This window comes from Typopeltis vanoorti, chromosome 11, assembly GCF_054136105.1.
Source record: "Typopeltis vanoorti isolate ZY-2024b chromosome 11, IOZ_Tvanoo_1.0, whole genome shotgun sequence".
Classification (NCBI taxonomy): Eukaryota; Metazoa; Arthropoda; class Arachnida; order Uropygi; family Thelyphonidae; genus Typopeltis; species Typopeltis vanoorti.
The window spans coordinates 44,408,382-44,434,037 of record NC_143559.1 but is presented as its reverse complement, the minus strand read 5'-3'; the positions used below and the strand labels follow the sequence as shown (position 1 = coordinate 44,434,037).

The following is a 25,656-nucleotide window of genomic DNA, read 5'->3' as shown; positions in this document are numbered from 1 at the left end:
AATTCATATGGAATAAGAAAGAAATTAGTCGGAACACTAAATTAGCTGTATACAAGACAGTGTTCAAACCAATTTTAACTTATGGATCTGAGAGCTGGGTCAGAAGTAAAACACTTGACAAAAGACTAGAGACCGCAGATATGAGAGTCCTGAGAAAGATTAGAGGCGTGAACAGATGGCATCAATGGCAATATCATATTAAAAATGAGGATATTAGGAAAGAACTTGACATTGTCAGCATCCATGAATGCGTTAGCAGAGCTAATCTCAGATGGTATGGTCACTTAAATAGAATGGGAGAGGAAAGATTAGCAAAACAAGTGTTCTCTGCCAAGTTGGCAGGAAAACGACCCAGAGGAAGACCAAGATATAGGTGGATTGATACGGTACAAAGTGCCTTAGACGATAGAAATATAAGATCTGATAATGTTGGAGTCTTGACAAGTAACAGACTGATTTGGAGGAAAATTGTAGATAGGAAGTTAGTAATGATGTAGTTTTTACATGTAGTACTGTCATATCCTGTACCCCCCTTGAGGGTACATGGCAGGAATTTGATGATGATGATGATGATGATGATATAATATTCAACCTTTTATTAGCAATGGAACAATTTAATACATTAGCTTGTGAATTGCTGCACTGTAACTGAAAATATGCGTACATAACACTGCATATTATGAAAGTAACAAATGTTACTTTCATATTAAGACATTTCTATTTTGAATAAATGAATAACAATTGCATAATATAAAAAGGATACAAATAATCACCATAATATAATAAATTTGAGGTGACAATCGATGCTATAAAAAAGTGGAGAAATGGAATAAAGAGTTTAGATGAGTGTGACAAAACTAAAGCAAAATTCGGATATTTGCTATAATTACTTTAAAAACATCCAGGAGAAATACAATCATGTGTACGAGGGTGTCCTGAAAAGTTCTCGGTCTAACAATGAAAAAGAATTTATAATTTCAAAATTATTTTTATTTTTCAACATAATCACTCTTAAGACTAATACATTTATTCCAGAAATGCTCCAGCACCATTATCCATCCCTGTAGTGGTTCTCAGTAAGATCTGCAAAATACCCCTCTACAGCTGCAATCACCTCTTGATTCGAAGAAAAACGCTTACCAGCAAGGAAGAGACAGAAGTCAGAGGGAGCCAAAGCTGGGGAATAGGGTGGATGTTCCAACAATTCATAGTGCAGATCCCTTAATTTTCCCATTGCCAAAACACCTTTGTGGGCAGGTGCATTGTCCTGATAAAAGATGGTTTTTTCTTCTGCAAACCGGGTCTTTTCTCAAAAGGTCAGAATAATATTCCCCTATTATTGTTTTACCCTTTTCAGGATAATAAATAAACAAAATGCCTCCCAAAACACCGATGCTATGACTTTGTCTTCTTTAGCGTTGAATAACTGGCTTCTGTCCATTTTTGACTGCTGTTTGGATTCTGATGTGTAATGATGAATCCAAATCTCATCCATAGTAATAAATCGATGCACAAAATCAGTTTTATTCTTGTTAAAACACTCCAAGCACTGTTCGGAGTGTTTTAACACTCCGAACAGTGCTTGCAATTCTTTGCAATTCTTTGCAATTTTTCATGCATAATATTCTCTACACATTCGTTTGAAATGCCTATAGTCTCAGCAATTTCACACACACTTTGACTTGCCAATTATCCAATACTATATGTGCACTTCATCAACGATTTCTGGTGTTGTTACTCTTTTTGGATGTACTTCACGTGGATCATTTTCAAAACTGGTATGGCCATGTTTAAACTCGGCAGCCCATTTCCTAATTGTCAAAAACGAAGGAGAAGAGTGCCCGTAAACTTTTATGAACTTCGAAAGAATTTCTTTTGGCGTTAAACCTTCTTTTACAAAGAATTTTTTTACCGCACGTTACTCAATTTTATCCATTTCAAGAGAGACAGACAACAATTTTGCTTCAGACAGCTATATTAAAAAAACTACTTGATAGAATGACTTGCAATTTTACATGGATGCTTGTGACAGATGTACCAACTTAGAAAAAAATAATTGTGCCGATAGTGTTGCATCTATGGTTGAGGCCGAGAACTTTTCAGACCACCCATGTATATTTCAATAGTGGACAATTAGAAAAGTGAAATGTGGAAAAGGAGCTAGAGCCAACAAATCAACACAGAAAGATAAAAGAGAGAATAAGCCTGGCTAGAAAAAAGAATATTTTCATTTTGCAACTAGCAAAAAAACTGTGGGCTTGTTAACCTACCAAATGTGCTAAAGATTTTACTTTTTTTGTAGTTAGAATTACTATAAAAAAAAAAGAAAAAAAAAGCACAATTTTGAAAGTGTGCCAGAAAATCAAATCCCAGATCATCAAGATATGTATATGCAGTGCTTTTTTTATCAAAAATACGTGCCAATACTTATTATTTACAGAAAAAACTGAAAATTAAAGGCTAGGAAAACAAAACTGAAAAATTATTTGCTGATATTTTTACTTCATAGTGTGATAATGTTTTTGGAATAAGAAAAACAAATTAAATAGAACACAGTTTATTAAGCATCAGTTTATTAAAAGTATATAAAAATAAGTAAACTACAAACAATAATTTTTAATTGAAAAATGTAAATATCATTAAATAACTAAGCATATCTGCATGACAGGTAAATATGTAAAAAAATAATTACTGAATGCAACTTAAATTTCTAAATGTACCATATCCATATATCACACATCACTATTAATAAGGGTACCATACACCATACTGTTGAATACCATCCCAAAAAAAGTGATGTGTACAAAAATTAAGAAGAATATCTCTAAGTGCACTTTCCAGACAAAATTTATACAAGAAAAACAGCTGAAGGCAAAGAAAGTTAAAAAAACAACAACCCAGCTTCATCAAATAGAAAATGCTGAGATTCATGTTTACTTTAAAGCAAATATACAACAGCTCAGTCATGAGAATATAACAATCTCTAGTTAAGGTTGTACATCTTAAAAGCCAGTCATGGAAAAGGAGAAAGTGTACCAAGAGTTCCAAGCAAATAAATTAGAATATGGTCAAGCAAATACAGAGAAAAATGCATGCAAGTAAAGCAATGTGTAAAACTAGTAAAGCAAAAGCAATGAGAAGACTGGTCAGAATTTAGAAGATAAATATGAATGGTGCCCAAATGTTCTGGAGGCTATTGAGAAAGCACTTAGGAATAGGGAAAACAGTGCTGTAAAAGGAATCAGATGATCAAGGTGGCAAGAAAACTGAAGATAAAGCTATCTGAAATGTGGTAATTACCCTGAAAGATTCTTAAATGAAACAAGAAGAGACAGAATAATATTAGCTGGTACTCAAAGAAACGCAATTATATATATATATATATATATATATATAAATAAATTTGTATAAAGAGAAATTAATGACTAAAACCGAGAATAATTGTAAGATTTTAATGGTATAACACACTACTAGTTTCGGCTTTGGACAGCCTTCTTCAAGTGTCTTTTAAAAATAGGAAACAGCAATAAAAACACTGAAGTTTAAAAAAACTGAGAAACACAGGAAAAAAATTGCAGTACATAATTAACATGAAAAAACGTAGTTACATTTAAGTTGTTCTTTCAATCGTGGCATTGTTTGGTAAGTGCGTGCTTGCAGTCTCTCGTGAACGCCAGTACTGAACAACAGCAGAATGGCTATCTGGGAGGTTGTAGCTCAAATTTATATATATATAAAATATACATAAGGTAAAAAGAGACATCACAAAACATGAAATGTGGGAAAAACAGCTAAAGTAAATAATATCTAATCTTCTAACTATGCCTTCTGGAGGATGCAACGCAATGCAACTACTACAAAAACTTTCATACCTCCATATTTGAGCATTTCTGGTCAAATCTCATCTATTCCAGCACCTTTTACACATTTCAGGTTTTCATGGCTTTTTTTAACTCACATATTGACACACACACACACACACACACCTATTGAAATAATAAACGAATAATAAATAAATGATAGTAGAGGGTCAAATTAAGAAACTTTTAAAGAATAAGAGAAATTAGTAAAACACTCAACTAACTATATGCAAAACAGGGTTCCTCTTCATTATTTTCTATTACCATTCCACACATCTTGTTTCATTTCACAATCTTTTTGGGTAATTCAATGCAAAAAATAAATGAAAAATAAAAAAATATGTAAATAAATAAATAAAAAATATATATATTTTATTTTTATTTATTTATTTATTTGTATTTTTGTATTTATATATATACAAAATATATATATATATATTGTATTTTTTCTACCTTATTATTTCTACCTTAGCACACCGGGCCAAATCTTTACTAACAGAAGAAAGAGAAATTGAAAATGAACTCCTTTTCCTTAAAAAGACTTTTATCAATAATGGCTTCTCTCCTAATAAGATTGAAAAATTTCTTTCTCTCCGTCACTCAACTGCTTCTGAAGATTCCACTTCCCCCAGAGCCTTTATTTCTTTGTCTTACATCAGCTCTCTTTTACCAAAACTAGTTAAAATTCTCAAGAAATTTAACTTCAGAACTTGCTTCACTACGCTACCAAAACTTTGCTCCATACTTAGTAAACCTAAAGAGAAACATCTTCAAACTCAGTTTCCAGGAGTCTACAAGATCTTATGTGATTGTGGAAAGCCATACTACGGCCAAACTGCTAAATCCATCCTTCTACGTTTTGAAGAACACCGTAGAGATATTTCCTACAACAGGACCAGAGCCAGCGCTCTCTCTCTAGCCACGTTCTTTTCTCCGTTAACTCGGATGAAGGCCGCCAACACATTGTGGACTGGACACAAACTTCTAATATACATGTGTGCTATGATGAACTTGAAAGAAAGATTGTCGAATCCAGAGAAATTGCCTTAGATTCTTCCCATATAAATAACTCCCTAAGTTTCAATCTTTCTGATGCACACATTGCCTCTGTTCAATACTGGTGCACTCGTGACAGCATGTAGTCAACTTTTATTTGGAACTCAAGCTCGCATTACTGTTTTCAAAATGTACTACTGTATTTTTCGACTAGTACTGTTAATGCAATTTTTAAGTCTGTTATTTTTTGTATATTTCTTTGATTGTGATACCTGAAGAAGTTGATCCATTCAACGAAACTAGTAAACTAGTAGTATCTTTTTAAATAAACCATGTCATCTCTTTATCTCTCGGTATCAGTCATTTAAAATAATTTATAATATATATATATATATACACGCTGTATATGTCAGCATATAAGACAACTCTCAAATACTATAGAAAAAGCCCTCAAAATCATGGGTCATCTTATACGGCAAGTATAAAAAGGGAAGCTTAATTTCTTGGATGAACATTTAGGTAGTTACAATACATCATTATATAAGAAAATAGGCAGTGTTTATAAACAAATCAGATTCATTTTTTGTTACATAAATTTATTTAAAATATTACAATACATATGTTTCTTAAAAAACAAACACTAATCATTAACCTCAATTTTCATGTTAATTTTCTTCATCATCTGTTGAAAATAGATGATGAAGATCAGATTCATTGTTTAAATGATCATGATATGGATCCCAGTTCGAATCCGGTGAATTGATTTGGTTTCAGTGTCCCACAACAGATCATTTTCCGTACCATCCATAAGATTAGATTAACTTGGTTCCATTAGCCAAACATGACAACATAACCGTAAACCTTGTTTTTTCATGATCTGTACTTTGAACTAGCACACTCTTACTATCCTTAGACTCTACTGTTTTATTGCTTATCATATCAAAGCTCATAGGAGTTTCATCCATGTTTCCAATATTTGACAATAAAAATTTATGTTCTTGTCTCAACTGAATAATAAATTTATGGAAACTGGTAAGTGTGTGGTCAAGATCTGTTGGCAGTTTTTGAGCAATTTTCATTTTTTGTCATATTACCAGATTTTGTCTGTTCATAAAACGATTACACTATCCTGAAGTAGCTTGAAATTCTATTTTTTGTAATAAGTTAACCATTCTGCCTTTGTTCAAATACCCATTCTGCAATGTGATTTTCCAGTTGCAGCCATCGGGTGATCCCCATTCTCATTGCACATTTTTTCTTTGGCAATTTTTTTAAAAATATCTTCTGTCTTCTTCCATTCTCTTACCATCTTCTCAGTGTTATATCAGACTTTCTTACAGCAGCACAGTTATTAGCTTGCTTTGCCATTTCAATTACCCTTATTTTAATTAAATCAAGCTTCATGCTTTCTTTGTTTTGTTGCTGGTTCCATGATTTTAAATGATAACAATTTTACTAATCCTAAAATTTTTTTAAAAAATGCAAAATTAATAATTAATTAAAATTGGAGCTAATCACTTTTAATTAGGGTAATTCAAGTAAATACTAAATCTATGCTATGCAAAAAAATAACGGATATGCATAGATATAAAACTAACGGATACAACAACAATACCTAACATTGCATTAATACAAGAAAGAAGAAATTGGGGAGTCATCTTATACAACCGACATAAGATTAAAACCTAAAAATAGCTTAAAATTTAGACCTCGTCTTGTATGCCGGTCGTCCTATATGCCAACATTTCTTTCTTGTATTAATGCAACGTTAGGTATTGTTGTTGTATCCGTTAATTTTATATCTATGCATATCTGTTATTTTTTTGCATAGCATAGATTTAGTATTTACATGAATTACCCTAATTAAAAGTGATTAGCCCCAATGCTACAGGTTTACAACTAACCTTTCATGGGTGGGAGTAATCCACCTCTGGATTACTGTGCTTAGGTCTGGTCTCTTGGGTTTTTTGGGGATGAGAAGTGGTGGAGAGGATTCAGAGGTGAGCGACCAAGATGGTGAGTGGCTTGTGGAATGTTCCCTATGAAGATAGATTGAGGGCATGTGGATTGCAGAAGTTGGTTGATAGGAGAAAAGAGGGGATCATAGAAACAGAGTTTTATAGGATAAATGCAGGGGGAATGTTTCAGCACTTGGCTATAGAGACCAGAACAAAGGGTCATCCCTGGAAGTTGAGTAAAGATGTGGTTAAGTAGGAGTGTGAGGACTAGATTTTTTTGCTTAGAGAGTTGTGAATGAACAGAATGGGTTGCCTGAGTCACTTGTTAGCACTTTAGAATTAGAATACCTCTCCATTAATGAGTTCATAGAGAAGTATGACAAACTATGTGGATAAATCAGGTTTCCAGTGATAAACCTTCAGACTCTATGTATAATAATAATAAATAAATCCTTAACTCATTTTTTGTAACAAATTTTGCATGAATACCAGCAATCAAAAGACAATGAAAATAGGCAAGAACATTAAAAACATCAGATGCAATGGGGAACCAATAGAACAAGTAAAATAATTCAACTATTTAGCATAATTTTTAGTAAAGATGGAAAAACCAGAATAGACAAAGATAATATAGTGGAGGATCAAATTAAGAAATTTTTAAGACATTTTTAGCACCAATTTTAACTTAAGAATTTCAAAGCGGGGTTAGAAGTAAAACAGCTGATCAAAGACTAGAGACCACAGATGTGAGAGTTCCATATGGGATCATTGGCAGAAGAATATTAAGAATGAGGATATTAGGAAGGAAACTGACACTGTTGACATTCAGGAATGTGTGAGCATGGAAACAATGGTCAGACAGTGCAAAGGAGAAGTCTTAGAGGTCTTTCTATTTGGAAGTGTTGTAGTAGTGCCAAAGAATACAAAGCAGGAATGACAGAGGAGGACATTCCATTTTTATGATTTTATGATCTGAATTCCCAACAGGAGAAGTCACCTCAACAGTGTACCTAGAAGGAGATATGCTTAAGAAAAGATCTAGTTTGTTGGGTGAGTGGAAAAGACTGTCAGGTATTCTAGTTGGTAGTTGAATAATTTCCTTTAGGTCACTGATTATAGGAAATAGCTTAACATCTCTTCTCATTTGGTTTGTGGAAAAACAAATAAACAAACAAAGCCAGTTGGAGTCGTGGACACTGAAGTGACCAAAGAAGATGACTTTACTATTAGAATTTTGGGAAATCAAACTTCAAGAATAGGAATCTAGAAGGATATGATTTTCAGAACTAGAATTGGTAGAGACAGCAGATGAATGATACATAATGAAAACAGGAATCTTAAACCACAGAAGCTAAAAAGAGAAGATCCAAGATTAGGCATAATCTGGCAAGGAATATCTAACTGCACAAAAGCACAATCCTTGTGGCAGAAAGAATTAAGTAAAGTATAATTTGGAAAGTTAAGATTGAAGTGGTTGTTGTGACAGCAATTTGGGATTCAGTAAAAGTGCAGGAAATGAAGTTTGAATGTATGTAGATGGTGGCACACATCATGTAAGCTGGTGTTTATGCCATGAATGTTGGTGAAGATACTGTGGAAAAGATTTTTGTAGGGTTTTATGAGCTTTGAAATTTTTTTCTGAATTTTTGAGGGAGGTTTGTTTTTATCTTATCTGCAGTGACACTCTCCATGCTATAACATGGTCCTGACAGTGCTCCCCAGCACACAACTATATGGCCTCCATCCAAGCACAATTTGGCAATAACCAAATGATTATGTTGGGGACAAAACATAGATGGCAGCAAAATTATGTGCCAGCTGACTGAGAAGCCATTAGAATGCATTATCCTGGTTGTCTTATATGCTATGTAGCAGACAGTTGCAAACTGCTTTACCGTGCCCTCGAAAATGGAGAGGGTAAGCTCTTGATATCCATGATATATTTGACAGACTCTTGAAGGGTATCATTCATAATGCATGGTTAGAAGATTGGGAGGGAAAAACAGAAGACCAAATGATTATGCTAGGGACAAAATATAGCATCACATAGTTCAGGACCCCAATAAGCAAGGTGATGGTGATTCACTGGCCAACTAGGAAGGTCTCTGCTGCTAGCAGGATTGCTTGCCAACAGCAACAGAATCTCTTTGGTGGAAATTGGCCAAACTTGAGAAAGTAGAGTTAACTTGGCGAGGAAAGGCTCCATATCGTAATTTAATATACAGCGTATTACACCACATAATCGTAGCATTTAAAAACAGCTTTTCTCTAGGTACTTTATCATATGCCGTTTTCTAGATCTACAAAACAAACACATATTCTTTATATATATCATATGCCGTTTTCTAGATCTACAAAACAAACACATATTCTTTATATATATCTATATAATAATATAATATATATTATATATATATATATATATATTATATTATGAGTCTGCACGGTTAGCCGAGTGGCTATATGCCTCACAACCATATGCCTGGGAAAGGAGTGTCCTGGGTTTAAATCCCATCGCTGACGCGAGGAGCTTAAGGATCTTTCTCAGCCATAGTCAAGTTAGCCGGTCTTGGGCATGGAGAGTAGGGTTTTCTTCCCAGTTTATCTGGGGTTTTTCATCCTGCAAAGCAGACAAACTGGTCTTGAGAACTCAACACCACTAAGGACATAAGATATACCGGGGCATAGGGCTGACCACCTTATCGGGTGAACGGCTGAGGTTGGGTGATTAATAAACCCTCGACACCGCAAGGTAAAAGAGGGAAAAGGAAGATGAGATTATATATATATATCTGTAATTTTTTTTTTTCCTGGTCCAGAAACCTTACTCTGGAGATCTATTTCAAGACAGTTCAGGCCCCCAATAAGCAAAGTGATGAAATTCATCACTTTGCTTATTGGGGGCCAATTAAAAATTAAGATACTGGAAAGAAACTTGACATGTTAGTATTAAAGAATGTGCATACAGAACTAATCTAAATTAATATATCATTTAAGCAAAATGGGAGTTACAAACGAAAACCAAGATCATGATAGCCTGTTGCAGTTAAACTCCTGTCTCAAAAATTGTAAAAATGTTGACTTATTGAAAAATGTCATGATATCATGTGTCTGCTATAACACAGAAAGATAAAAAAAAATATGGAGGGACATCAAAATTATAGAAACATCATTCCCCGTAACTTCATTTTGAAGTAAACTAAAAATGTTTATTTCAAAACGAATTTATATTTATGTATTAAAGAATTGTCACATTGAATTTCTATAAATAAAATATAGGAGGACATTTTTTGTATGATTGTACTTTCATTTAAAATTTCAATAACTACAGTCAGTATACTTTAGTTTCCTTATTATACTTGCTAATTCTTGGAAAGTATGATAGAAACTGTTCCCTCTATATACAAGTAGCATAGTATATAAGTGGAGTAGTAGCCAAGTAGCTTATACTTGGTAAATTATACTTGCCAAGAATTGTATTCTTGTTTAATCCTTTATCCAAGCATAAGCAAACCAAATTTATGTGAAATACTTTCATGGCTATACTACTTGTATATAGAGCTGTTAACATCAAATCAACTGCCTTAGTATTCCTCTATATACAAGTCGTGTAGTTATGGAGATACTTCATGTGCAAACTTTGTGTGCTCACACTGTGGTAAAAGATTAAAGAATACAATTCCTTGACAAGTATAATTTACTTTGTAACCAAATGAAATATCTAAATCTGGTGGTACATTATCTACTCAACTGTTTCCCAACTTCACAGGTGGTGGATTTCAAGCCGGCACACTCAATACTATTCTTTCAAAGCAACACTACTGAATCAAGTCAAATGTGCTGGATGTAAAGATTAAGGAGTGGAACCATTACATGAAAAGTGGTAGATGAGTAGAAAATGCATATGAGATTGAGGAAGAAGGATAAGAGAGGATAAAATGCATAATTATAAACTCATGTAATGAGATTGATGAATTCTATGAAGATCTTATATATTAAGAGATGAGAATTTAGAGTGGTTGGAAAAAATTAACAGAAACTTCCTGTATAAACTTATTCTACATTACAGGAAAATGCCTGATAATTCAAATTCTGCACAGCTCACCACACAACTTACTTCAAAATTTCACTTCGCAATTCTAAATATGTAAATAATTTTGAATCCAAATAATTAAAACAGTGACATAAAAATCTAAAACTGCAAAGTCACTTACATATATTCAATATCTTTCTTAGTATCATTATGAGATATTCCTATGAGAACACAGATTCCTCTTCCTATAGAACTGATAACTTCATCATCCACTAAAATAAATAACATTCATACTTAAAAAAGAATACAAGAAGCAAACTAATGCAATAACAGTACTCATTAATAACCAGCAAATGATATTTACTCCATGCTGCTATAAACTAACTGTGGTGCAAATCTGATAGTAAAATCAAGTTGAGAGGTTTGCACTTATTGAATTTAAACAGGTTAAATTTAAAATTAACATTTTTTCAACATTTTCCTATCACTGAATGTTGTCAACTCTCATGTCTATAAATATAAATAATGAAAAGGGAATAAATACATTTATTAAACTGACTAAAATTTCGGCAGTTATTGGCATCATCAGAGCACAATGATAACTTTGACAGGCACACAGCACTAAACTAAGCAATTGAAGTCACAATTTAAATTGTAAATGAAACATAATGTCGTTACATGGTGCCTTCTATGGGCCGGATAACTACAAAGTTACTTTGGAGAAGTCCAACTATTAGGCCTTAAAATGATAGTCTCCAAGAATCTTTGGTAAATTAATGCAACCATACTTGTTGAGGTTGGGAGAGTGCTTTATGGCTAATGCTGATTGTAAGAATAGCCTCTCAGACCCGTAATGATTTCTATGTAATATAGATGTTTTTCTCCATCTGATCCTATGTGAAAGAGCATGCAAAGAATGGTCTACTAACGTACCATACAGATGATCTTGGATGTAATTTTTATGTTGTTCCAGGCATATGTTATCTGCTAGAACATAAAAATCTACCAGTCTGTCCAAAGTAGGCAAAACTGCAAGCACAAGGAACTTTATGCACTCCCAGATGTTGAGGAGGATATAATCAATCTTTAGAACATATGAAAGTAGCTAGCTGAATGAAAATTTTGATAGTATGGTATTTGCAGAGACATGTGTATTGGGTGTAAGAGGGATGGGAAAGGGGGATGCATGTATTATTTCATCTATTTTATATGGGCTGTAGCCATTGGTTAAAAAGGTGTTGCAAAAATAGCTGCTGTCCCTGAGATCAGTTTCAAGAGCTATATCATTTGAACAAATAGCCCTGGCTTGATGAGTAAGAGTTTTGAGGATGTCATACTATTGGGAAAGGTAGTAGTGCAACTGTTTATGTAAACTACCTACTATGAGTGGGTTTTCTGTAGATGAAGAAAGATAATGAGCCATTAGGAAATCATGTCACTAGTGCAGCTAAAAAGGGGACACTATTATTACTTATAGTGAAGTTTATTTTACGATGTTGGCTGTTAAGATGTACCAAAAAATGTATCTAATGTGTCTGGATCATGAGGCCAAACAGCAAACACATCAACATAGCAAGATAAACTGCTGGTCTTAGTGTGGCTGTGTTGAGTGCTTGGTTTTCAAAATGCTACATATAGAAGTCTGTTAGGGGGGGGGGGAATCCATAACAGTCCCATCTAGCTGTATGTATATTGTCCTTTCCACAGGAAATGGCCTACATATTAGATGGATCTGAATAATTCAATTATGTTGGGGGGAGATTGCTTAATAAGGTCAAGGATCTCTGTAAAAGGTATATTAGTCAAAAGTGAGGTGATATCAAAACTGACCATGATGTCAGAATCAGTCAGAGTTAAATTTTCTATTAATGTTTTAAAATAGAAAGAATTTTTAATAGACAAGGGACAGTTGCCTGTAAGGAAGGAAGGTGATTTGAATAAATGTTTAGTTAGTTCGTAAGTGGAGCTGTCTATGCTAACCTAGTACTGGATGTAGAGGGTATTTGATTTATGAATTTTAGGGCCTAATATATCCAAGGTGGTTTGACATGATAAGGTTTAAGTTTTTTGGTAATTTCTTTAGGCCTGGAGGTAACTTTTTTTTTTTTTTTTTTTTTTTTTTTAATAATTTGTAAACTTTTTTCTTTTGGGATTTTGGAGGATTCCAATATAATCTGTAGAGGAGTCTGGTGAAAATGAGCAAAAGATTAGTAAGTTTAATAAATGTATTTTTTTGCTCTTGGTGTGGGTTATACCACTAAGCATTATTATGAATAACAATACAACACCTAAGCCTTTCTTTATGTACAAACAATGAAAGTTATTAATTAAACAACTTTGTATGTGTACATCCACACCCACTATATGTAGATGAAAATTATCCAGGAACCCTACTATACTAGCCAAGCACAGTAGTTTTCCAAGTCAACCTCAGGACTGTAAGAAGCACAAAGGTGATCTCATACAAGACGATGATAATTATCTCCCGGCTAAAGACATTTTCAAATACTGGAGAGGGGAGATTATTCAATGATTAATAACAAACTATTCAAATATCAGAATAATGCACTTAAGATTAAGTACAAAATTAAACTATAAGTTTAATCATTGTATAAAAAAGTATACAATGATTAAACTTATAGTTTAATTTTGCTTTGTCTTAAGTGCATTAAGACTAAGTACAAATCAAACATGAGTATATCACAGAAGGCAGCTTGATTCTACTTCAGAAATAAAACAAGTCATAAAAAATATTATAACGGATAAAGACAACCTTCCTGTAGAATACTGCAGTAATTAAAAAAAATCAAACACTAGATTCATATTGTTTTATTGAACTAAAATTTTATTAAACTAGAATGACTTCCAACATGCAGCACTATGATAATGGCTCAAACACAGATCTTGAACAAAGCTCCTTAAGTCTGAAAGAAAACATTTACATGAATTAACAAGCTTGATTTACAATATCTTCCTCTATTAGGAAAATAATCTTAGCTTTACATATTTAAATGTGAATCCAAAAATTGAATGCTGTAATAGATTTATGGACATCAATAACAATTATGCATGACTCGTGAAATTCCTGGATTTCTGAAATTCTCATAGTACTATCTATAAAAAGGGAAATAAAACTGAATATGAGAATTAGAGAAATTTCTCTTCTGAGTGTTCCAAATAAGATTTATAGACGTATACTGCGAAGAGGCAAAGAAAAACTGTGAAAGAGAAACTTGGAAAACAAGCTAGTCAGGCCAAATAGAGGTTGTTAGGATCAGATTTTCACTTTAAGATAAACAAATGAGAAATTGTGGGAATATAGCAAAAATCTGTATTTAAATTTTGTAGATGAAAAAGGCATATGACAAGGTACTAAGCAAAATGCAATTCAACATGCTATAGTGAACATGCCAAAGTCTATGCTAGATGTGAGCTATAAATCAGCAGTTAGAATGAAGAAGGAAGATGATCTGATGTAAAATCAAGTGGGAGACAAGGGTGTGGGCACTATCACCACTGTTATTCATCATCAGTATGGATAACATTATGAAAAAAAGTGGCATTAGGCCTGATATCAAAATTTCAGATGTTAATCTCAGATCTTTGCTTTATCCAGATGAAATTATCCTGATTTTTCTGTTATTTTTGGGTAGCCATTTCCCAGTAGGGAAAAGGCTACTCAGTGATACTGCTAGACTTTGCAAAAGCATTTGACAAGATCCCACACAGAATGTAATTGCATAAAATGGAATAAATGGGGATGGATACAAATCTGGTGATTTGGATTACAGGGTAGCTGATAGGCAGATATCAAAAAGTGATTTATGGATGAATACAACTTGGCTTAGTACTTGGTCCTATGTTGTTTAATTTGAACATCAGTAATATAAGAACTGATATAATAGAAAATATTTAGCTGTTTGCTGATGATGAAAAACTAGGAAGAGCAATAGTAAATGAAGGTCATCATCATGCATATCAATGATTTAGGCCTAGCATGGCCTGTTAATGAATGAAGGTGAAGTAAATGAAAGTGATGCAGAGATTGTGCATGTAGATTTAATAGACCAGCAGTATGGGAAAAGATAAATGGCTGCTAGTTTAATGTGGCCAAGTGTAAGGTACTTTGTACTTTGGGAAGAAGAGATCACAAGCTGTATATTATATTAATGGCGCTAAACTGCAAGAAAGTGATGTAGCCAAGAACTTGGGGGTAATTGTGGATCGGAAATTAAGTTTAGAGGGCATATTGCAAAAGTAGCAAAATCAGCATATCAGATTACATGGTTGTTGAATATTAAAATAAGGTTTTAATAAGGCCACATCAGGGCTACTGTGCACCGATCTGGACTGCTGGATTCCATGGGGATGAAGAAATGGTGGAGAGGATCCAGAGATGAATGACAAAGATTGTGGCAGGTCTATGGAATGCTCCCTATGAGAATAGATTGATGGTCTGTGGACTTCAAAAATTAGCTGACAGGCAAAAATAAAAGCATTCAAGTTAGTAAAGGGTTTTTTTATAGGATTGCCACTGAAGGTTTTTTTCAGTACATGGCAATAAAGGGACACCAGTGGAAGTTGAGTAATAGCATGGTCAGCAAGGCTGTTAAGACTAGATTTTTTGCTTAGAGGTTGGTGAATGGGTTGCTGGAAGTGGTTGTGAGTGCTTCATCAGTAAATGACTTTAAGGAGAGGTATGAACGGTATTGTATGAATAATGGCTAGTGCATGTGAATAATAGATTTACTATGATAAGTCTTCTGACTCCATGGAGATACCTGTATAATAATAATACATCAGTGATCTTCTCTCACTAACATCAAATCCTATTTTTAGTTTTGAAGATGTCATCCTTCACAAAACCATGAAGAATAAGGTTTCAGGATCTTCTATGGCAAATGCCTTAAATGCATATCTTCTAGGCATTCTAATACATTTTAGTAAATTTTAATGCCATTAAAACAAACCCAAATGATTAGAAAATAGGCAAAATCTTGTCTACACATAAAAAATGTGATGTTCAAAAATGTAACAATTATAGACCAATTATTCTTCTTTGCCACTCTTACAAAATCTTTGTAAAAATAATACAGAATCATTTAAATAACATTTACAAACAGCTAATAAAAGAGTACAAGCTGGCTTTAGAAAAAAAAACAGGTCAACAATTAACCATGTCTTTACTCTTCACAGTCTAGCTGAAATCACATGGAACAGGGGGAGAGACCTTTATTGCTGTTTTGTGGATTTTAAACATGCATTTGGTTCTGTAAATAAAGGAAAACTTATTCAAATATTAACAAAGTAAAACATAGACTTTGAAATATTAAGATTTATTTCAAACTACTATCAGAATACAAGTGCAGTAGTTCAATATAAGCATACCACAACTAAGAAACCTGAAATCAAATACAGAGTTATGCAAGGATGCCTACTCTCCCCATGCCTTTTTAACATTTTCATCCAAGAACTCATTAAAGAAGCACTGTCCTCAACAAAAGGAGTAAATGGCAAGAGGGAGCAATCACACATCATATATGCAAATGATGTAGTAATTATTATTATTACGGGCAACTCCAAGGAGTCCATAGACTCATCAAGGGAGGCCCCAACATCATGTCAAGAACAACTATTCGACATTCACACAATATCTACTATACCTCGCCTTGAACTCATTTACAGTCATGGCATCCACAACAGTTTATTCCACTCATTCACCACTCTCCAAGTAAAAAACCTAGCTCTAACACCACTGCTAACAACGCTCTTGCCCAGCTTCCATGTATGGCCCCTAGTCCTCCCACCAGCCATTCCTATTCTCAAAAATATCTTCTGAATTAATCTTATAGAAACCCTTCAGTAATCTGAATGTCTCAATCAAAAAACCCCTATTCTGCCTATCAACCAATTTCTGCAACCCACAAATCTTCAACCTGTTCTCATAAGGTTCATTCCATAGACCTGCTATCATCTTGGTCACTCGTCTCTGGATCCTCTCCACCACCTCCCCATCCATAAGAAACCCTGGCACCCATATCTGGGCACCAGGGCTTCTGACCTAATGTCCAATCCTCACCTTCTCGTGGTGCACCCTGTTGGGTATCTACCTGGATACTGAACGAACGAGGATAGACTGGAAATTTGGGATTTAGCCGACCAATTTGTATTCTTATTGGTTAAACCAAAATACAAAATGATGGTATAACATGACAATGTTATACCATCATTGGTGATATATCATGAAATGATGGTATTTCATGCCGGCTGGGGTGTCGCCAGTTAAACAAGGCCAACGTTGCTTTTGTCAGGGAACCAGGGCAAAGAGCGAAAAGTCAGTTACTGGAACAAATCTGAAAACACACCCCAACTCAACATCACCAGAGTTAAAGATTGGTACTATCAACTTAAAAGAAGCCTGAATGACAAAGAAATGGAGCTAGTGAAGGAATTAGATAAGTACCAGATCAACATAATAGTGGTGACTGAAACAAAAAAGACAAAAACTGGTGAGATCTTTCTGAGTAATAATTACGAAATGTTATATTCAGGCAATAACAATCAAGGAAAAGAAGGAGTAGCCATAGTATTCAACACAAAATACGAGGCTCATCTTCTTGAATGGCATGCAGTGTCAAGTAGAGTGATTTGGGCAAATATGAGAATAGGGAACTGAACAATGAGACTTATTTGTGCCTATGGTCCCACAGAAGGTTCTACTAAGGTAGAAGTGGAGGAATATTTTGAGGCTCTAGAGAAGGCTACTGACACAATGAAAAAGGAAAAGTTGGTCCTTGTTGGGGATATAAATAGCAGAGTAGAAAGTGATTGTCATACATACAAAAATGTTTTGGGAAAATTTGGAGAAAAGAGCAAAGCTAATAATAATGGCAAATATAGTTCGCCCTCTGATTAGAAATCCTTCGACACTTCTGTGCATCTCAGAAAAAGCAGATTCCATTCCGATAATAGGGTAATCAGTCCGTATTGTGGGATGAGTTGTTTATTATTACTGGTCAGAAAATTAACTTCTCTTTTATGATTATTATAGTTAACTATGTTGCTTGTATAACAGTTGGAAAATTTCACCTATAAAGCACGTGATTTCGCGTGTTGGCGACCAATTCGGACGTCTTTTTTCTTTCTCCTCTTCAGCATGAATCGACTATTCTTGGAAAGACGCGAAGCAGGGACCTACAAACGGTGGACGAACTATACCTGTTGGATTTCTGCTCAGGACATGGACTAGTTATTACTAACACCATGTTCCAACAGAAAAATGTACACAAATTCACATGGAGAGAAGAGGCAAGGAATAAGAAAAATCTCATTGACTATGTTTATTGTTGATAGTGATGTTTTCTCCCTGGTGCAGCACACCGGAGTGTACAGAGGATTTGAAATGATCACTATTTAGTCTTGAGCAGGATAAAATTGAATTTCATATTGAAAAGAATGACATGTAAGAAAGTTTTAAAGCGAATAAAAGTTGAGCAGCTCTCAGATGTGAACTGTAGACTAAAATACACAAAGATTATTGAAGGAAAAATGAAAGAGTTTGAGAACAGGAACCAAACCTTGGAGATTCAGTGGAAAGCCTTGAAGAAAACCCTCATTGATTCAGCTAGAGAGGCATGTAGTGAAGTTGTCTGCAAGGATAGAAAAATTAGAACTCCATGGTGGACACAGGAAGTTAAAGAGGCAATGAAGGAAAAGAAGAAAGCATATCAAAAGTTCCTGGCAAATAAGTCAGCTTGTGCTCTTAGAGAATACAGAGACAAATGTAAGAAAGCGAAACACTGTGTAAAACAAGTTAAACAAAAGTCATGGGAGGACTTTGGCAAGAACATAGAAAATAAATATCAAGAAGGTGGCAAAATATTCTGGAGGCTGTTGAAGAAGCTTAGGAATGGAGGAAAGAGTGCTGTAAAAGGAGTTAGAGATGATAAAGGTGACATGAAAATGGAAGAAAACGATATCCTTGAAGTATGGAGTAATTACTTTGAAAAACTGCTAAATGAAACAAGCAGTGATGACAGCACAGTGGTAAAAGACACTGACCAGGCATGCAGTCAGGAATACATATCCATACTTGAAGTAGAAAAAGCCATCAAAGGCTTGAAATGTGGAAAGGCAGCAGGAGTAGATGATATTCGACCAGAAATGATGAAGTATGGTGGTATAAAAGTCTTACAGTGGCTGCACTGCATAGTTCAGAAAGCCTGGACAGAGGGACGAATTCCCGATGATTGGAGTAGAGCTCTCATAGTACCCATATATAAAAAGGGAAATAAAACTGAATGTGAGAATTACAGAGGTATTTCCCTATTAAGTGTTCCTGGCAAGATCTATGCAAGTATACTTGAGAAACGGTTGAGAAGAATTGTGGAAGAAAAGTTGGGTGAAGAACAAGCTGGATTCAGGCCAAATAGAGGCTGTCAGGATCAGATCTTCACTTTACGACAAAAAGTCGAGAAATCATGGGAATATAACAAAGATCTGTATTTAAGTTTTGTCGATTTGGAAAAGGCATATGACAAGGTGCCAAGAGAGAAGCTATTCAATACGCTACAGTTATATGGTGTCAATGGGACATTATATCAAGCAATACTCAGTCTTTATTTGAGTTGTAAATCAGCAGTTAGAATTGAAGGAAGTACAGGAAGATGGTTTAATGTTAAAATTGGTGTGAGACAAGGATGTACATTATCCCCTCTGTTATTCATTGTCTATATGGATCACATTATGAAGGAAAGTGGTATTAAACATGATATCAAAATTGGAGATGTTAATGTCAGCTCTTTGCTTTATGCGGATGATGTTATACTTCTAAATAAATCCGCTACAAGTCTGCAAGATTCTCTGACTAAATTGAATAACTGTTGTAATAGATATGGTATGAAGGTCAGCAATAAAAAGACAAAGACAATGAAAATAGGCAGAATCATTGAAAATGTCAACTGTATTGTGAATGGAGAACCTGTGGAACAAGTAAAACATTTCAGCTACTTAGGCACGATTTTTTAGTGAAGATGGTAAATTAAATATGGAAATAGACAACAGAATCAACGAAGCTATTATGGTAGGAAGTCAATTGAATAAATTCATATGGAATAAGAGAGAATTTAGTCAGAACACTAAATTAGCTGTATACAAGACAGTGTTCAAACCAGTTTTAACTTATGCATCTGAGAGCTGGGTCAGAAGTAAAAAACTTGACCAAAGACTAGAGACCGCAGATATGAGAGTCCTGAGAAAGATTAGAGGTGTGACCAGATGGCATCAATGGCAATATCATATTAAAAACGAGAATATTAGGAAAGAACTTGACATTGTCAGCATCCAGGAATGCGTTAGCAGAGCTAATCTCAGGTGGTAAGGTCACTTAAACAGAATGGGTGAGGAAAGATTAGCAAACAAATGTTCTCTGCCAAGTTGGCAGGAAAACGACCCAGAGGAAGACCAAGATATAGGTGGATTGATACAGTACAAAGTGCCTTAGACGATAGAAATATAAGATCTGGTAATGTTGGAGTCTTGACAAGTAACAGACTAATTTGGAGGAAAATTGTAGATAGGAAGTTAGTAATGATGTATATTTTTCATGTAGTACTATCATATCCTGTACACCCCCTTGAGGGTACATGGCAGGAATTTGATGATGATGATGATTTAGCCACTTTTGCGATGTGCCCCCTAAACTTCAACTCCCTATCCACCAACACTCCCAAATCCCTTGCCTTGTCAATCTCCTGGAGTACAGTTCCACCAATGTGATATACTGTTGCTGATCTTTTCACCCAAAAATGCATAACTTTACATTTAGCCACATTAAATTGATATCCATTCTCTTTAGCCCAGTCATCCAAACTATCCAAATCATCCTGCAAAATTTTGACATCCTGTGCACTCAACTATTGTTCTACCCAACTTTGCATCATCAGCAAACAAATGAACAGTTCCTCTCAGATTCTTTCCTATATCGTTAATGAACAAATTGAACATTAATGGTCCAAGAACAGAATCCTGTGGCACACCACTAGTCACAGGCCATCTTTTGGACTCTACTCCTGAATAAACCACTCTCTGATATCTCTCCATTAACCAACTTCCTATCCATCTCACCAACCCTATATCCATCCCCATAAGCTGCAGTTTACTGATTAGAATTCCATGTGGTATCCTGTCAAAGTCCAGTAGAATCACTGTAAACCCATTACCCTTATCCAGTTTAACCATCACTGTGTTATAAAACGTGAGCAAGTTACTGAGGCATGATCTACCCTTCACAAAACCATGCTGTCCGCCATACAGTATCCCATTTTCATCTATCCTATCCTGTATTTTCCTCTTGACTATTTTCTCCAAGACCTTGACAACGATTGCTGATCTTTCGGTAATTTACAACAGTGGTCTTGGAACCTCCTTTATGCAGTGGAACTATTTTCTCCTCTTTCCACTCCCTTGGGACTAATCCAGACCCAAGACTCAAATTAAACAAAATGGTTCAAGGGCACTGACAATTCTTTAGCCGCTTCACGTACGACATGAGCTGGTATACTATCCAATTCCACAGATGTACTGACATTGAGGTTTTGTAATAGACTATTCACCTCCACTTCATTCACAAAACAAGTCAAATCTCCAATACCAACTTGCAAAAAACCTGCAGAAATTATAATATGATTATAAATTCAAGTAAAACATGGATAATGAAAATTGGAAGACACCTGAAGAAAAAAAAATAATATATATATATATATATATAACGAATATTGGAAGACACCTGATCATACTTTAAAAGGAAACAATAAAACAAGTTAGTGGTTCTAATTATGTAGGAAGATACCGGATTTCAAATTTAAATGACAGAGAAAAAATTAAACACAGACCCTCCACAGAATGGTCAATGGTGAATAAACTTCCTACAACTCTAAAAATAAAATTATATAAAAATATAATACTACCAACAACTCTCTACAGGGCAGAAACCCAGATTTTAAAAAAAAAGCAGAGAGGAAACTGTTGGCTTTTGAAAAGAAATGCTTCAGGAAAATTAACAGAAATCATTGGACAGAACATAAGACTAATGCACAAGTACTACAAGATTTGAATATCCCTAACCCAACAATTCTCAACATAGTTAAAAAGCATCAACTCCATTGGTTTCTTCATATTGTGCAAATGGAACCAGACAGCCTTCCTCACCTAGTATATGAGGACACTATGAAAGGTACAAGATCCAGGGCAAGCCAAGATTAACAAAGCATAAAGTCCTTAGAAGTGCACTGGACTTTCAAAGCTTTTGGAATATGAAAGAGCCTGGACAGAGAATGATGGAAGGCTCTTATCCATTATGGATTTGACCCATCTTGAGGATGGAAGAGAAGGAGAAGTAGAAAACACAAACCTGCATTAATACCCATAAGAAAGACTAATTTCCCCTCATTTTCTGATAAAACACCATATACCAACAAGGATCGGTCTTCTCTTCTTGGACTTTTACATCTAGCCTATCCAAACATATCATATCCATAGTCTCTTCAGCCTCAAAAAAACTTGGTATTCTTTTCTATTCTAAAGATTACTTCTCTTTTGCTGAACTCTAAACACATGATAAATCCCAAATCTGTCCAATCTTAGAGTGCTCTCACATATTGGGTAGTGGCCCAATTCTCCTCCCTTCGGAATGCAAAAATCCAGAAGAGAAATATTTGCCTAATAATGACCCTTCACTCATGACTCCCTCCACGGGCTTTCTATTTCTGCACTATATCTTTGCTATCAATATTTCCATGGAAGCTGCCCCATTAAACTGATATTCCATATCTCTGCCCTATGGAAAGGTCTCCCCATACTGTTTGTCCCAATGCATACAACCTCCATCTCTTCAAGAAACATTAACAAATTCCTTTGCTCTATTTAATCATTTGTCTGCAAATGGCACTGTAGTGTTATAGGTCTTGAGACTTCTCATGTGTGGGAGTGATAAAAAAAAAAATAATAAATAAAACATCCAGTTTTACTGGGAATTTGTAGTAAAATGTAAACAAAAAATTGGAATGGTCAAATAAAATACTATTATCACTTTAGGTCTGTAATATTGCAAATAGGATGGAGGGGCCAGATATAATAAGATACTATAAATGTACATATTCCTTTAGCAGGTTTGCCTGCTTAGAATGATGAAAACCTGGACTTTTGAGAGGGAAAAAAAACATAGTTGCTTCTGTATGGTGATCGGTTAACTTGCCTGATGTTGTAAAGCCTTAAATGTTTCATATCCCAGGCATGATTCAAAACATCTTTTCAACCACACACCATGTTCATTAACAACTTTCTTTATTTTATTCTGTGGGGCTCTCCCCTTTTCTTGACCATCCCTTGACTGGTTGTGCCCTCCTAATAAGAGATTGTTTTTTTTTTATAAACTCGAGATCCGTGTGTGTTCACGGGCTGGTTTTCCTGTTCTGAGGGATGATAAACCCAAATTTCCAGGTGAGAAAAACTCTCTACCTCTGTATGAGACTGGCTAAAGAGACCAGATAAAGATTCCTCACATCATGGATGGGAATCAAACCCAGGTCTTTCTGACCAAAGGGCTTCATCTATATCAACTGAGCTATGGTATATTACCATAGCTGAGTTGCATTCTGCTCTGCTCATTACCAACTGAGCAGAGCAGAATGCAGACATCAAGGCTAAATTTAGGGGTTCCAGGATATCTGAAACTGATAACTGACTTTAACATAAAATTTAATTTATAAATTAATGAAAAAGTTTCAATTTATAAATAAACTGCATGTTATTAAATAGGTGCTAAATAATATTTTAAAAAATGTTGTGTAGGGGTCCTGTTTTTATATTTAAACAATGATGATTAATAAAATTATATTAAAATTGGCAATTTAAATTCATTTAGATTACAATTGAAATGATTATTAAAAGTGCTCCGGAATGTTTCGCATAATGTCTAATGTGCCGACTACATATCTAATCCATGACTGTTCATTGCATTTATATTATGCAACAGAAACTGAATCAGGACAGTGCAAGCAAATTATTTCTAACTTGATTCCTTTAAGAAAGCGACCAAACATATTTAATGGCCTAACTATCGAATACAAAAGACGTCTCTTCTCTATACTTTTCACGTTTAAAGACTAGAAAATACATAAATACCAATTTCTCGTTTTTGTGACAGAAGTCAAAATGATTTACACAACTAACCTGTAACGCTTGCTTTCATAACTCTCTGAATAACCGCTCTCATGTTTATCAAAAAATCTATAAAAAATCGCAATTAACGAAATATATTTGTGCAAATAGTGATATATTTTGAAAATAAATGTTCGCTTGGCTATTTACGAAATAAGCTAAAACTGTGATTGTAAATAGACTCCACACGCTTCGAAACACGCTACCTTAGACGTCTTTTCATGAAGCATTGCGCCCTCTTTACTTTGGAATTTCGATTTCAGAAAATATATTTTGTGAGTTACCCTCTAGTTAGCCATCTTCATACAGATATTTTCAACAGTCGTGCTCTTGGGCAAGGTTTTTTGTGCTACAAAGGCAGCAAAGGCGTTATAATAAAATAAGGTGGAGATAACTTAGAAAAACGAAAGGAGCGAAAATGGCAGTAGTTTGAAGCAGTATGGTGTGAGGTGGAAGTGAACAGAATGAAATATTTAGTTGAGCGTTGCCATAGACCTGGTAATTTGGAGGATAGTGAGAAGGAAATGTATCGGCAAATCAATCTAGCTAATAAGAAGAGTGCGATCATTATGGATGCAGTGACAATGCAGAGGCTGCTGTGACAAACTGTGGAGAAATAGGAAGGTGGTTCCGAACAACAAGAGGCACAAGACAAGGAGACACGGTATCCCTAAGCATCTTTATCATGCTTTTAGAAAGAAAAGTGGAATCATAAAGGATAATATAAGGGGAATTCCGATTCAAGATACGAAAATAAACAGTTTGCGATTTGCAGATGACATGGTAATTATTGAAGAAGATGAAGGGAAAAAAAAACTAAAAAGAATAGGGTGCTGAAGCTAAGTGAAGAAGGAAATAGATATTGACTAATAATGAGCATCGATAAAACAAAAACAATGCTATTCGGAGAGAAGAGAATGAAAAAGCAAATAAAGGTCAATGGACAAGAGATTAGGAACTACACGTACCTAGGCAGCAACATGACGATTGCTAGGTATGTAAAATAAATTAGTGAGTCTCCTCGTAAAGCTGAGACTTCTGGAAACATGCTTATTCTCAAGAGCTCTCTATGGCTATGAGACATAGTAATGGTCAAAGACTCTGTGAGACGAAGATTGGCTTTCGAAAGAGCTTTATAAAAAGATTCTACGAATTGGATGGGTGTAAAAAGTAACAAACGAAAGTTAAGTGCAAAGAAAATATAATGCAGGAAATAATTCAAAGGAAACTAAAGTTTTTTGGACATATCTGCAGAATGATTAACAGTTAATAGATCAACACCTTGAGGTTTGGCGATGGACAGTATAAATAGAAGGGGGACGGCCAAGGTGAGTGTGGATAGACGATGTGAAAGAGTGGTGTGGAAAGAGTTTGCAGGATTTGAGTCATCCGGCAATGGACAGAGAGAGAGAAATGACAAAGAATGGTGAAACAAGCATTAGACACAATGACCATTGTATCCTTGGGCAAGGATGATGATGATGATGATGATGAATATAGATAGGAATGAAAAGAAAGCTTCTGTGGCAAAGAGAATAAATTGAATAAGTTTTTGAGGCAAAACTACCTTATTCAGTACATAACAGAGAGT

The 25,656-nt window shown here is 34.7% G+C and overlaps 1 protein-coding gene across 1 annotated transcript in view; it reads right to left on the bottom strand.

Annotated features, from left to right (window-relative positions):
* Dtd (D-aminoacyl-tRNA deacylase) overlaps positions 1–24,256 on the bottom strand; it is a 60,678-nt gene extending 36,422 nt beyond the window's left edge. The window contains exons 1-2 of the mRNA XM_090400662.1: positions 24,078–24,256; positions 11,029–11,119 (exon numbers count right to left, since the gene is read on the bottom strand). Coding sequence (XP_090256788.1) covers positions 11,029–11,119; positions 24,078–24,120 — 134 coding nt within the window. The 5' untranslated portion in view covers positions 24,121–24,256. The remainder of the gene's footprint in view (positions 1–11,028; positions 11,120–24,077) is intronic.
* Between the last annotated feature and the right edge of the window lie 1,400 nt (positions 24,257–25,656).